At 42.2% G+C, this 16,234-nt stretch overlaps 1 protein-coding gene across 1 annotated transcript in view; it reads right to left on the bottom strand.

Moving 5' to 3' along the window:
• LOC126204293 (hatching enzyme 1.2-like) overlaps positions 1-16,234 on the bottom strand; it is a 160,020-nt gene that overhangs the window by 53,469 nt on the left and 90,317 nt on the right. Inside the window, exon 3 of the mRNA XM_049938681.1 lies at positions 5,926-6,090. Within this exon, the coding sequence (XP_049794638.1) occupies positions 5,926-6,090 (165 nt within the window). The remainder of the gene's footprint in view (positions 1-5,925; positions 6,091-16,234) is intronic.

Here is a 16,234-nt window from a genome sequence, read left to right as displayed (position 1 = left end):
CTCGGGAGGTATAAGTAGGGGGAAGCAATATATTCGATACCTCATCCAGAAAGGCACCCTCTCGAAACCTGGACAGCAAGCTACACCGTGATGCAGAGCGCCTCTCTTGCAGAATCTGCCACTCGAGTTTGCTAAACATCTCCGAAACACTATCACGCTTACCAAATAACGCTGTGACGAAACGCGCCGCTCTTCTTTGGATCTTCTCTATCTCATCTGTCAACCCGACCTGATACGGATCCCACACTGATGAGCAATACTCAAGTATAGGTCGAACGAGTCTTTTGTAACCCACATCCTTTGTTGATGGACTACATTTTCTAAGGACTCTCCCAATGAATCTCAACCTGACACCCGACTTACAGACAATTAATTTCATATGATCATTCCACTTCAAATCGTTCCGTTCGCATACTCCTAGATATTTTACGGAAGTAACTGCTACCAGTGTTTGTTCCGCTATCATATAATCATACAATAAAAGACACTTCTTTCTATGTATTCGCAATTCATTACATTTGTCTATGTTAAGGGTCAGTTGCCACTCCCTGCACCAAGTGCCTATCCGCTGCAGATCTTCCTGCATTTCGCTGCAATTTTCTAATGTTGCAACTTTTCTGTATACTACAGCATCATCCGCGAGAAGCCGCATGGAACTTCCGACACTATCTACTAGGTCATTTATATATATTGTGAAAAGCTGTAACTGGGTTTCTCACGGCGGAAAACGGAAAACAAGGGCATCGCAGATATTCATAGGAGCTTGCAGAATATCTGTGAGACCTGGAAGCGAACAAAAGCACTGTAAGTCGTTGGGCGAGGCGTCTGTCATGATCACAACCTGTCCGATCTCCCGTGTGCAGGTCGACTGCATACAGCTGTGACTCTGTAACGTTGGAACGTACGGACACTCTCACTCGAGGTGATCACGGATCACAATCAAACACATCGCTGCTCAACTGGACGTCTCCGTCGGTAGTGCTGACAGACTGGTCCACCAGTTAGGGTACTCAGAGGACCTTTTGCGTACAATTGCTTGAGCGTTACGAGACAGGTCGTGGCAATTTTATGTCGAACATCGTCACAGGCGATGAAATATGGCTCCATCACTTCTAGCCGGAAACAAAACGACAATCCATGGAGTTGCACCAACACGCACGTTCAACAGTTAAAGTGACGGCGATGGTCTTGTAGTACTCTGAAGGGGTTATTCTGTTTGATGTCCTCTTTCAAGGTACAACGATCAATTATGAAGTGTAACGTGCTACGCCCAGGAAATTGAACAAACGACTTCAACGTATTCGTCGCCACAAGAGTGCAATCGAACTTTTTTCTCCATGAGAATGCAAGAACTCAAATAGATCTGCGCACCCGAGAGGAGCTTACAAAACTTAAATGGACTGTCCTTTCTCATCCACACTACATCCCGGATGTCGCACTTCCGACTTCTATCTGTATGGTCCAACGAAGGATGCACTCTGCGGCAAGCGGTATGTGGATGATGGCGAAGTTATTGATGCATCAAGACGTTGGCTCCGACATCGACCAGTAGATGATGCCATGCGGGCATGCAGGCCCTCCCAGTAAGGTGGATTAAGGCAATCGCAATGAACGGCGATTATGCTGAAAAATAGGTTTTTGTAGTCAAAACAGTGGAGAAAAAATATATCGCATTTCTTATTTACCACCCCTCGTATGTTCAATCTCGCTGCTGCGTTTCCACACATTCCTTTGCTTGCCGATTCTGCCTACCTTATCATTTCTTATCGCATTTTCCGCCTAATTTTACACATCCTTCCGTAATACTGGTTCATGAACTCATCGTTTTTCTCCTTCTCTTGTTTTCTCATGATTTACTTGTGATTTCAGACATTTCATCAACAAATTAATGGCTACCTTTGATACAAGATAACTTTCAATGAAGAATCCTCTGTTTTCCTGTGCTAGTCTGCAACATTATCACCAGTTTTGTTGTTAAGTTTATCTTCGTATCCGTCACTTTTCTTTTTTTCTTCGGTTACTCTCAACTATATTCTGTGCCCATTAAACTGTCCGTTCCATTGAACAGGTCCTGTAATTCTTTCTCACTTTCCTTGCTAGCGGCAATGTGATCAGCGAATCTTATTGTTTACATTCTTTCATCGTGAATTTGTACCCCACTCATTGATTCTTCGCTGTGCAGTCTGAACAGTAGCAGAGAAGGACTGCATCCTTGACATACGGTTTCTTTAATCCGGTACGTCTCTCTTCGTCTTCCATTCTAAAATGTTCGCTCTTTGTTCTTGGACATACTGTATCTTAGCATTCTTTCCTTATTTTATACCATTTTTATATGAATTTCCAACATATTGCAACAGTTTACATTGTTAAACGCTTTTTCTAGTTAGAAAATTTCTATTATGGTGTCTTGCCTCCATTATTAAGTACAACGTTGTAAATTCTTCTCTAGTGCCTTTACTTTTACTAAAGCCCGGCGTTTAACAGAACCACAAATTCGTTTTCCATTGTTCTGTGTATTAGTGTGGTTATCAACTTGGATGAATGAGTTGTTGAGCTGATTATGCGTTAGTGCTTACATTTATCTCCATTTGATATATTCGAGAATGTGCTGATAGTGTTATTCCGAATTATTTATTTCTCGTTCGATCTGCCAGATACATTTTATAAAAAACAGATAAGATTAATATAAATCACAACAAACGTTTGGAACTTACAATGTGGAAACAAATTATATCAGACGATGCAGACAGCAAACAACCAAATGCGACTATACAGACGATTCGTGTTGTGACTGTGGCGAGATCCAAACAATGGACCATCTTCTGGATTGTAACATTCACGGTTTCAGAGACGGCTCTCTGATGTCTCTCCACAAGTTGTCAGGTAAATTACATTATTACATTAAATGTAACAAAAATCGCATAAATTGAAGACAATTAATTACACAGTAACATTAAGATTATGGAGCCATTTCCTGGCATTCTCCGTTAACTTGTGGAGAGACATCAGAGAGCCGTCTCTGAAACCGTGAATGTTACAATCCAGAAGATGGTCCATTGTTTGGATCTCGCCACAGTCACAACACGAATCGTCTGTATAGTCGCATTTGGTTGTTTGCTGTCTGCATTGTCCAACTCCCGAGCGAAACCTGTTTAGAGCCGACCAGTGTTTCCTGTTGAGATTGAAGCCTTCAACCCTTTTGGTTGGGTCTTGGATTAGGTGATTTTTTCCGCGACGCCTCTTCTCAGAACCATGCATCCTGCCATTCAGCATCGAGACCTTCTGTGCCCCATGTTCTGTTCCAGACGATAGGTTTCCTGGACTTGAGTCTCGTGGGTCCTCCCATGTCGTCATGTATGGGTAGCCTTGGGTTTGCTTCAATTTTTTCTACTATGTCCTAAGTTGCTTTCTCTCTATGTATGGAAGCAGGAGCGATGTTTGCCAGCACCGGAAGCCACTCGACGGGGGTTGGCCTGAGAGTGCCGGTGACGGTTCTCAGAGTGGCATTTAGTTGTACATCCACTTTTTTGGCGTGCGGGCTTCTGCTCCAGACTGGGGCACAGTATTCTGCAGCGCTATACACCAGTGCCAGTGCAGCAGTTTGTAGAGTGGCGGCGTCACAGCCCCAAGTGGTGCCTGCCAGTCTGTTGAGCAGGCACCACTTAGCTTTTGGGCGGTATCAGTTAGGTGTTGTCTGAAAGTCATGTTGCGATCTAGTTAATACCGAGATATTTTGGGAAATTCTCGTGGCTGGCAGCTTTACCATTTATAACCAGGCGCAGTTCCCTTCTCGCTTCCTTGTTGTTTAGATGCATGACTGTGCTTACTGTTTTTGTCACATTGAGTTTTAGATGCCATGTGTCATAGTATTTTTTTCACTGTAGCTAAATCTTCATTTAGTGTTGATTCCAGGTTTTCAAACGAGTTACTTTGCGCTATAATAGCTAAATCATCTGCGTAGGCAAATTTACGTGAGTGCAGATCAGGCAAATCTGCTATATAGATGTTGAAGAACCACGGAGCTAGGACTGATCTTTGCGGAAGACCATTTTTAAGGGTATGGCATTTGCTGGTTTCACCATTTAATTTGACCCTGAACTTCCTTTCGCTCAGAATGTTGTTCATGAGCTTCAACGTTGTTTTGCATTTGACTATCTTTGCGAGTTTTAACATGAAACCATTTAGCCATACAGTGTCGTGCGCTGATGTCAGGTCAATGAGGACTATCACTGTTTTCTTCTTTTCCTGAACGCCTCGTTCAATGTGTGTGGTTAGTGCCAGCACCTGGTCGCAGCAGCTTCTTCCTTGTCTAAAACCCGCTTGCTCCATTGGTAGTTGTTCCTCCAGTACTGGTTTAAGTTATTCCGAAGAATCTATGTTATGTCGCCAGTCTTATAAATTCTACATCCTAATCTGAATCATCCTTTAGTGGTGGCTCCCTTGAATTGTTTTAGAAATTTCGAAGGAATGTTATCAGTCCCTTCTGCCTTATTTTATCGCAACCTTCCTCTTTCGAGTCACTCCCGAACAGAATGGAGAATGAATCCGGAGTTTTTAACCAATGGAGAGATAATCGCAACACTTTTGTCAATAATATGCTGTACGTCGTGTGGGGTACTCGTCATGCGTCTTTAATGTAGACATCTGCGCAGCCTTCTGCGTTCTCGTGCCGTTGATCATTGCTGATTCTTTCGGCTGTAGTGACAGATTCCCACCCTGTGGAAAGAATGTGCCTTTAGGAAAAGTTGAAAATGTAAATGCCGTGTGGCTAGGCACTCCCGTCGAGTAGACCGTTCATCTGGTGCAAGTCTTTCGAGTTGACGCCACTTCGGTGACTTGGGTGTCGATGGGGATGAAATGATGATGATAAGGACAACACAACACCCAGTCCCTGAGAGGAGAAAATCTCCGACCCAGCCGGGAATCGAATCCGAGCCGTTAGGTATGACATGCTGTCGCGCTGACCACTCAGCTACCAGGGGCGGACTAGGAAAAGTTAATCACCGTGAAGGCAAGAGGGTGCCTTGAGTCTCTATCCGCTCCTCTGCCTTACTTGATAACGCCGTTGGCCCAAATCTTCGATCTCCACTGCTTGATTATTTTAATTCAAAGTTGAAGCAGTGGCTGGGATCGAACCCAGAACCTGGAACGTTTTGATTTCTACTCAGAGTTAAACGGATCGTATAGAATAAATATGTTGGGGTACACACTTCAAACTCTCCCTTTTTGTTACGACGGTACATATTTACCCTGTCCGATCAAAAGTTTGGATTAACAAAAAATATAGAAAAGCTAAGATGGAAGTTTTAATTACTCAGGTGTTCTGCGTAGTCTCCTTCTACTTGCGTACAATGTAGAGCGCTTTCATACAATCACGTGGAGCCCTTTTTTGGAATGTTGTTCAACTCGCTCGTAACAAGGGTTTCAACGCCAATTATGTCGTCAAAGACCCGTGGTGATATTTTCTAGAGAACGTTTTGAATTTCAAACAAGTGTCAGGAGTCTTTTCCAGGAGTCAAGAAGTGTAGGACAAGCATCGCACGCACTTTTCTCTTCTTCAGAACATTCTGTAGAACGTCTTGAAAAACTGACACACTACGCCTGCACGTCCTCTACTTACACTGTCTGTTCGCAACTGACTGGTCGAACGCACGTCTGTTGTTTACTGCTATTAGTTCAAGCTGCCACCGTAGTTACTGCGCTGACGTCGCTTATACGCCACGAATAAACACGGACTGAACCTTTTGGACCGTTTTTGTTCTATCGTGATAGATGTACATCCTTATAAATATTTTCTGTAATCCCTGTGGAGAGACACTATCATAGCCTCTAGATTCCATGAAAGAACAACCGAAATGTTAAGAAAATTTATGAAGCAAGATGATAGAGAGGAAACAAAACAAGAGCGTGTGCGGGCGTACTCACTGAAGCCGGGGCTGATCTGGTAGTGGACGACGCCGTGGGGCCAGCGGGCGCCCTTGGCCCGGATGCCGTTCCTCGACATGGGCTGGATGATGTCGCCCTGGAAGTACTCGCCCATCTCTTCTGGGTTGTGTCCGCTCTCGCTGCTCCACGACGACACCTTCTTGCCTGTAGCAGAACCCACCTCCACGTCACTAGCGGAATGCTGTAACTCTGTACAGACGATACAATGCAACTACAGTCGAAATCTTACGTTGTAAGTACCCTAGCATTAGTCCCTGAATCAGATCTGTTTCGTACTCTGTCAGTCTACGCTCCGTTGCCATTATCAGTCCAATAGAGAAGGTGTTACCGACAAACAAGGTCATTGCATTCAGCAACATTTACAATCAAGGTACTGCATCAGTGTTCAATTGGCATTTATCAAACAAGTGAAAGTTATGGCGTCACAGCCAGACTCAACGAATTTTCCCCCATAACAAGTGAAATAATTTCTAGATGACAGCATGTAGTAAGCTTAAGTGAAACAATATTTAATTTTATTCGGGCCAACTTCTATGTAATGCAGCGATGCAAGTACCTTATTAATACTACTGAGATAAAAATTACGCGAAGCTAACACTGTTAGAATATTATAAAAGGGCATGTTCAAGTGTGGAAAACTTTCGTGCTTGCTCTCTTTTTATCTTGTGCTCTTTCTCTCTTGCCATTACGTATTGGATGGAATTAGATCTTTGTCGCTGTGCTGTACTTATAAAAGTGAGTCTGACTTACGTGTGTAGATTGAAAGTACATTACTGCATAAAAAATTAGGTATTACGATAAAGTTATTTGAAGATCTTCCTTCATTTCAAATAAAAGCAAAAATAGATTTCATTCATTAAAGGTCAGGAAATTAAATACGGAAGCCTTTCGTTTCGTTCGTGATTATTTCAAAAGTCATTTTGCGTGTAATTACTATTTGCATATTACCTCCATTAGAACCTGCGATCATTTATTTTTCTCCAAGTCCGAAAAGTTTTTTAGTGCAACCACTATGGAAGTAAACTTCATTTCTTTGCACGGTAACTAAAATACAAACGAACTGTTTCCAAACTAATTGTGGACCACAGCTATTTTGCATTTCCGACTTTTACGAAAGGGATTGAAACCAAACAAGAGCATCAGGCCCGAGTTTTCTTTTAATGTTACCGCCAGAAATGAAGTTTTCAGAATACTTTTAAGTAACATTTTATGCTCTTGAATATCAGAAGCAAATTCCACGTAATTACAAGAGGTAATGTTATATTATAAATTACGAACGTTGGTCAGAGAGGTTCTTAACGGCCGCTGCTGCAAAAGCTTTCGTCCGAGAGGGATTTTATTTCAGTCAAGGTTCACATAAGCTCTTTAATGGCTATACTGATTTCGAATGATTAGTCATCATCAATAGCCCACAAACAGTGTGTCAAAAGTTGCTAGAGTCCTACTAGATACCTCTGAGACCGGGCAAACAAAAGTCTGTGTTGCCGAAATGTGTAGTTGAAGACAATAATCAGTTTTATTTGCCTTCGGTACATCACATTAAACGTTCAGATCTACGAGAGGACTAATACATTTTAAAACCGATTTCGCACAATCGTCTACATAATAGAATCCTTACTTCACATCTTGACATTGCGTCCACTGCTCCACAGTAATTGTCTGTGTAATGTCGGAAGGCGAGAACGGATGACAAAGCTTTGTGAAGACGTCAAGTACAGTTATTTTCTAAATGACGATTGTCTAATGAAAAGATCATCGAAAAAGATTGTAATAATTGCCATTTATTGCGATTTTGACTGCAAGTAAAAATGTAATACACAGCAAAATTAATCAAACTTAAACTCATGTCATTTCATTTGCTTGACAGCTGTTTCTACTCGATACAATTTTTTAAAATGTGTAAAATGCACGCATACGGGTGTGTTTGACTGTAATGCAATGTAAATCACTGCGCGTAAAAGAGAATTACTGGTAGCAAAGACTAATGCAAAAGACTATCGTAAAAATTAGCAGTGTAATGTTAACAGAATTATTCCAGATTCTTCTCCTATTGGAACTGTAAAACTGCCAGTACCATCATTGATTTTCCAGCAGGTATTCATGGAATGATTCTGATTCATCCCGGGTTTCATCAATTTAATACATTGTTGAACAACCTCTTCCTCTTGTATGGCCCATCTTTATAAGGAATGTCGTTCGTGCCGCATTTATGTCACTTCTTTCAGTCAAAAGCTATCTTCTTAACATATCTGAAACCAATGTCTTTTAAAATTCTTCGCATTGCCGCACTGTGATATCGGTTATTCCCACCATATTTCAAATACGGAGTGCTTTCAAATATCGTTGTCAACACGATCTATTTGTGTTACATGTTTCTAGCGATTTCGATGCTTTCAAGGCGACACGAAAACAAATTTTCCTAAGGTTTCTACAGCTCTGACACTTTCGTTTACAATTCTCTGTACAGTTCTCTTGCAAACACGTGCTTCTGCAAATCGTTCTTGGGTATTCAAAATGTGAAAAATAGCAGTTTCACTTTCAGTTTTACATTTGAAAAAGTTTTAAACGCGGTATACAAACATCCTCGCCTGCTTGTCAGGAATCTACATCAACACGGTAACTCTGCAGTTCCAATTAAATGCCTGAAGGAGAGTTCATCGAACCAACTACAAGCTATTTCTCTATCGTTCCACTCTCGAACACCGCACTGGAAAAATGAACATTTAAATCTTGCCTTGCGAGCTCTGATTTCTGTCATTTCATTATGATGATCGTTCCTCCCTATGTAGGTGGGTGCCAACAAAATATTGTCACACACTGAGGAGAAAGTAGGTGATTGAAGTTACATGAGAAGAGCATGCCTCAACGAAAAACGACTTCCTTTTTTAATGGTAGCCACCCCAATTCGCATATCATATCCGTGGCACTCTCTCCCCTATTTCGCGGTAGTACAAAACGAGATGCCCTTCTTTTAACTTTTTCGACATCCTCTGTAAATCCTATCTGATGCTGATCCCACACTGCACAGCAGTACTCCAAGGAACGATGGACAAGCGTAGTGTAAGCAGTCTCTTCAGTAGACCTGTTGCGTTTTCTAAATCTTCTGCCGATAAATCAGTCTTTGGTTTGCTTTCCCCACAACATTATCTGTCTGATTGTTCAAAAATGTTCAAATGTGTGTGAAATCTTATGGGACTTAACTGCTAAGGTCATCAGTCCCTAAGCTTACACACTACTTAACCTAAATTATCCTAAGGACAAACACACACATCCATGACCGAGGGAGAACTAGAACCTCCGCCGGGACCAGCCGCACAGTCCATGGCTGCAGCGCCTTAGACCGCTCAGCTAATCCCGCGCGGCTGTCTGATTGTTCCAATTTAAGTTATTGATAATTGTAATCCCTAAATAATTACTTGAATTTGCAGCCTTTAGATATGTGTGTTTATCCTGTACTTGTAGTACTCATGTGAATGACTTCACACGGTCAACTGTCACTTTTCGCACCAAACAGATATCATGTCTAAAGCGTTTTGCAGTTTGTTTTGATCATCAGATGATTGTGTAAGATGGCATAATCTACAAACATTCCAAGAGGGCTGCTCAGATTGTCTCCTAAATCGTTTATGTACATCAGGAACAGCAAAGGGCGTACACCACTTTCTTGGGGAACACCAGATATCACTTCTGTTTTACTCGATGATTTACTGTCAGTTACTACGTACTGTAACCTTTCTGACAGGACCTCACGACGTCAGTCACACAACTGAGAAGATACTCCATAGGCACGCAATTTGATTAGAAGTCACTTGTGGGGGACTTCACGTTCATTGTCATCCTGACATACACTATGTGATCAAAAGTATCCGGACCCCTGGCTGAAAATGGCCCTCCATCGGTAATGCTGGAATTCAATATGGTGTTGGCCCACAACGTCGGCCGGGTTGGCCGAGTGGTTCTTGGCGCTACAGTCTGGAACCGTGTGACCACAGGTTCGAATCTTGCCTCGGGCATGGATGTGTGTGATGTCCTTAGATTAGTTAGGTTTAAGTAGTTCTAAGTTCTGAGGGACTGATGAGGGTTGGGTTGTTTGGGGAAGAGACCAAACAGCGGGGTCATCAGTCTCATCGGATTAGGGAAGGATGGGGAAGGAAGTCGGCCGTGCCCTTTCAAAGGAACCATCCCAGAATTTGCCTGGAGAGATTTAGGGAAATCACGGAAAACCTAAATCAGGAGGGCCGGACGCGGGACTGAACCGGCGTCCTCCCGAATGCGAGTCCAGTGGGGACTGATGAGCTCATAAGTTACGTCCCATAGTGCTCAGAGCCATTTGAACGACCATTAACCTTGATTACAGCTTCCACTCTCGCAGGCATACGTTCAATGCTGGAAGGTTTCCTGTGGAATGGCAGCCCACTCTTCACGGAGTGCTGCACTGAGGAGGGGTATCGGTGACGATCACGGAGGCTGGCACGAAGCCGGCGTTTCAAAACATCTCAAAGGTGTTCTATATGATTCAGGTCAGGATACTGTGCAGACCAGTCCATTACAGCGATGTTATTGTCGTGTAACCACTCCGCCACAGGCCGTGCATTATGAACAGGTGCTCGCTCGTGTTGAAAGATGCAATCGTCATCATCGAATTGCTCCTCAACAGTGGGAAGGAAGAAGGCGCTTAAAACATCAATTTAGTCCTGTGCTGTCATAGTCCCACGCAAAACAATAAGGGGTGCAAGACCCCTCCATGAAAAACACGACCACACCATATCACTACCGCCTCCGAATTTTACTGTCGGCACCACACACGCTGGCAGATGACGTTCACCAGCATTCGCCAAACCCACACCCTGTCATCGGATCGCTTCATTGTGTACCGTGATTCGTCACTCCACACAACTTTTTCCCACAGTTCAATCGTCCAATTTTTACGCTCCTTACACCAAGCGAGGCGACGTTTGGAATTTACCGACCTGATGTGTGGCTTATGAGCAGCCGCTCCTGTGTATGGTCTCGATAGATGTCTGCCTATTAGACATTACGACCCTCCTCAACTGTCGGCGGTCTCTGTCAGTCGACGTCAGCCTGTACGCTTTTGTGCTGTCCGTGTCCCTTCACGTTTTCACTTCACTATCACATTGGAAACAGTGGACCTAGGGGTGTTTAGGAGCATGAATATCTCGCGTACAGACGTATGACACAGGTGACACCAAATCACCTAACAACGTTTGCAGTCCGTGAGTTCCGTGGACCGCCCCATTCTGCCCTCTCACAATGTCTAATGACTACTGAGTTCGCTGATATGGAGTACGTGGCAGTAGGTGGCAGGACAGTGCACCTAATATGAAAAACGTTTGTTTTGGGGGATGTCCGGATACTTTTGATCACATAATGTATTTATTTGGAAATCGTGCAGAAACTTTTACAGATAAACATTCATTGTTATACTGCAACAAGGAACTAGCATCGACATCTCAATGAATAATTCGGGCGCTCTGGAAATGGAACCACATTGCCGTCATATACGGCAAAGGCGTATCATGTGAGAGAGAGATTCTCACAGTCTAGTCTGTAATTTGCGTTTAGCCGCTCGGAGAGAGAATGAATCGTATTGGCTGCTCGCAGTTAATGGAGGGGAATGAGCAGAGTGGCTAAAAATTTGGCTCTCTTCCTACATGATGCCTACTGTATCCAGAAACTCCATCTCCCGCAATACGCATGTGACTGGCGGGTTGCCGTAGCTCTGGTCCCCCGCTGGCTTCACAACACAGTCTGCACTATTGATCAACACAGCGGCCGACGAAAACACGCTGGTCTGTCTCACAAGTCCATTGCCGGTCGACGCCACAGAAGCGTGCTGCACTGGCTTCACCAACTTCGGTGCTTGCATCATCGCAGGCAGTGCTACACGCGTGGGACTACTTGTCTCCAACAGTCATGTGTTCACAGGAACATCGAGCTAATATCAATCTGCCAAGTCGGTACTTAAGTGTCCGTCTGTTCACAGAGCGGCCAGTTCCAACCACTGCGTCACCCAACCATGAAGGATCACTAAAAAATCATTACAACAAGCCGTCAGCATCAGATGGAATTACATTTTCCTGGAGACATATGAGTCTCAACTTTATCTTCTAAGACCCATCAGCAATCGCAGCGAGAGACGTTGTCTCCACCGACCTTGGTCTGGATTGGACACTGTGCTCCTGGGATGGTATACGCTGGTTGACTCTGATTCTGTGATAGTACCCAGTAACTGTCTTCAGTGATAGACGAGAAACGAGACTAAATAATTTCAGTGTTGTTGGTTATCGCTTACAAACTAGTAACTTCTGAGACAATTTATCTTGAAAAAAAAAAATATATTAGAGTTTGTGGTTTTCAGACTTTATGGACAATTACTTCACTTTTTGTGTTTCTTTGTAAGATTCGTTAAAAACCTTATGTGATGGCTGACTAAAATAAACTTCATATTACAATAATGTACTAACACTGCTGCTCTCTGCCAAAACATGAGAAATATGAAGACAGATTTTGTTCGAATCCGGCTATTCGATCGAATTTTCACAAACAATATTTGCCTAGCAAGGAAAGAGAGATAGCACTTTACAACTGCTGATGACGTCATGGGTTGAATATCTTATGTCTAAATGGCCAATGGTGTGCAGCATGGGGTCAACAAAATATTCCCGTGGGTCAGATGTGGCACTCATCCTTACATTGATTGTGCAGCCGCCTTCCTACGCGTCTGCTAAGCTATACCATACCAGGCTAGCATCCAAAAGAAGAAGCATAAAGGTAAAGCAATAGTTTCAAATATTGCAGTGTGGCTGAATTGACAGATTAACCTCTGCAATACGTTTGTTCTATCACGGTCCTTTGACATGATTAGGGAGCAAAGGTTTTGAAAATACGCAATCAAGAGCGACTCCCAAGTAGCAGAAATTGGAATAATGCTCCGCAATTGCTGACTTCCATGAGGTTCCAGCTTCCTAAACTCTTACCTTTGGAAAATATAAGAAAAACAATTCAACATTTTAAGGGGGTTTCGCTTAAAATGAGTATATATGTAGCATTGTTAACTCTGAGTTATAGGTGATCTAACAGTGCTGGGAACAGTGCAATGGCAAACTGCAAGAACTGACATAGATTAGTGTAGCGCAGGTTACCGAAGACGTTGAATGGCGTGCGTGTGAACGATAAAGGAAGGGTTGAAGTGGTAAACAGCATCAACCTACTTTGAAGATAGATAACTTTAGCAAATACTGTAATTTGGGAAATCTGATATTCTGTAGGATCAATAATAGATGAAGAAAACGTTAGGTGGACTACAACTGTCAAGCAGTGAGTACAACTTTCATACACGAGGAACACACTCGTTCTTATCAGCCACTGTCACTTGTGTGAAAATTTCGTGCTGATAAGAGTACCTTCCTTTAGTTTACGTTTCTGAGGAAAGTTATTTATTATGAATTGTGAACATTATACTAACAAGCAGACACTGAGCTAAATAACATTTTTTTTTTCAGAGTTCAGTCTTCTGAGTGATGAATTTTGGCCGCCATCAATTCTCTCTGGTGCAAACCTCTTCATTTCAGATTAGCACTTGCAAACTACGTCCTCAGTTATTTGCTGAACGAACTCCAACCTTTACCTTCCCTTTTGCATTTTACAAACGCTGTCTAATTCCACGGAAATTATTCCCTGATAGGACTATCCTCCTGTCCCTTCTTCTTGTCAGCGTTTTCCATATGTTCCTTTCCTCGCCGATCGTGCGGAGAGTCTCTTAATTCTATGTCGTATCAATCCACCTAATTTTCAACACTGTCCTATAGCACCACATCTCAAACGCTGCGATTCTCTTCTGTTCCGGTTTTCACTCTGTCCATCATTCACTGCCTTATAATGCTGCGCTCAAGAAGGACATCCTTAGACATGCTCAGGTTAATGTCTGATACTAACAGTCTTCTCTTGACCAGAGATGTCCTCTTTGCCTGTGATAATCTGATTTTAATGTCCTCCTTGCTTCGTCTGTCATTTATTGCGTATTTTGCTTCGAAAGTAGCAGAATTCCTTAACTTCGACTATTTAATTGATAACCAGATGTGGTTTTAAGATTATCAATGTTCTCATTTCTTCTTTTCTCGATTACTTTCATCTATCTTCAGCGTACTCTCAATCCATATTCTGCACTTTCTAGGCTGTTCATTCCATTCAGAACGTCCTGGAATTCTTCTTCTCTTTCGCTGAAGATAGCAATTTTATCACCTTCAATTTTAATCCGATTCTTCAACTTTTCTTCTGTTTCTGTCATTGGTCCTTCGATAAGTAGATTTAATGGTACCACACTCTGCCTATCTAACCCATGTTAATTTAGGCAAGTACTTGACCCATTTCTGAAAAAAACTATTTGATGCAGTACCTTAATATTTTTACTGTATGTTACATGATGCTAATAGAGTCAACTGTACTAAAATCTACTTTATCCATTTTATAGTTTTTAAGAAATACTTTTTTAAATTTATTAACAAAAAATATTAAGTGTTTTCTGCAGAAAATATTTTTTGTAAACTTCCTAATGGGGGACTGTTAATTAATGTAATACCAGAGGTGGCTTTTTATGTTTTGCAGAGTCTTTGAAAATTTCATTCATTTATCTATGATAGCTTCTGACATAATGGGGCACATGTACTGAAAATTTTAGTTTGCGGGAAATCGACTTTAAAGAAAAAACTTTTGAAATTTGTTACTTACAGTTAATTAAAATTGTCCTGCTGCATATTGTGGCCCTTCTTTGGCCTCTACCAGGTCTTCCACCTTCTTTTTCACCTTCCTGGATGTTTGTCTTACTTTCTTGGCCATATTAGATGCAGACCTGTCTGCATCGGCTATCCTCATTATATCGCAATGTTGCAGCCCAGTGATCATATTTTCACCAGGATTAATTCCCAGCTTTTTCAGTACCCAACACCTTCCAATATTACCACAACTGAATGTAATAACAGCATCATGAACTCCTAGTTTCATTGTATGCATGCCTACAAATACAGTTTTAGGAATGCGTTTCCAAATTATGCTGTTGAAACATTCATTTGGGTTCTGTGTCCATCCACGCAGACATTTCCTTAGAAGGTCAGGATGGGCCAAGTCTCTGAAAATAGGTTTAATTGCTGTAATAACAGCAGCAGGAAGAGAATTCTGGTGAGAACAAGATTCTCCAGTTGCCTGAGCCCTACTGTATTTCCACCACGAATTTTCTCCTGATGGACACAATCCATGACATGGTAGATCATTAGTACAGGACTTATGAAAGAATACGGCCCAAACATCTCTCTTCATTGCCTCCAGATTTTCTTTATTTCTCCTAACTGCCTGCCCATAGTATACCTGCAAGTTTTCTATTACAGTTAACCGACCCTGCCCGGTCAACAATTTACCATCTTCTAGTTTTTTCCTCTCATATCAACAGTTAGTTTTCTCAGCCTTGTGGCACATAAACACACTTGGTAGGAAAATGTTCGAAAAATTTTTTTTCTGCAAAATCCTTTTCAGAGTACTTAAATAAAACATTAATCTATCGAAATATGAGGAAAACCGAAAATCGATTTTTTTCGACCTGAACCACAGTGTGGTCCCCTTAATAGCAGATGTGAAACACTAAATCCCTTTCTTACATTCTTTGTAATCTGACAACTTCGTTCGTCGTCTTATTGCACCCTCTTGGTTCTTGAACCTGTTTCATATTACCCGTGTGCCATCCACATACCTTACTGTATTCCCTGTATATTTCATCGTATCAACTCCCATTACTTCCTCAATGACATCGTCAGACAAGTACTGCCCCTCGCAGAGGCCTTCAATGTACTCTTTCCATCTGTTGTTCACTCTCTTCTCTGCGCTTAGCGCTGGAATTTCCATTGCACCCTCAGTCCCCCCTCCCTGACTTTTAAAATCACCGAAGGCTGTTTCGTCTTCTCTATTTGCTGACTCAGTCCTTCCGACAGCCACTTCTTCTTTTTCGATTTCTTCACATAAGCATTGGTGTATGTGCAACCCATCGGCAGTGTGCAGACATTCAGAAGCGTGTGACCTGTACATGTGACCCAACCCAAATAGAGCAAGATTTATTAGAAAGAATGTATGATTAACAGCATGTGTCAGGATGCGTGACAACCACACTGCGTATTGTAATGAGGGAACAGACTGGCCCTGATCTCAATAGATACTGGTTTCTGGACGTATCACTGTAGAAACTTACTTTTAGTTTTGACCTATACTGTCTCCTGTACGTGTA

This window comes from Schistocerca nitens, chromosome 9 (genome assembly GCF_023898315.1).
Source record: "Schistocerca nitens isolate TAMUIC-IGC-003100 chromosome 9, iqSchNite1.1, whole genome shotgun sequence".
Lineage (NCBI taxonomy): Eukaryota > Metazoa > Arthropoda > Insecta > Orthoptera > Acrididae > Schistocerca > Schistocerca nitens.
Note: the sequence above shows the minus strand (reverse complement) of the source record. Positions and strands in the feature narration are given on the sequence as shown.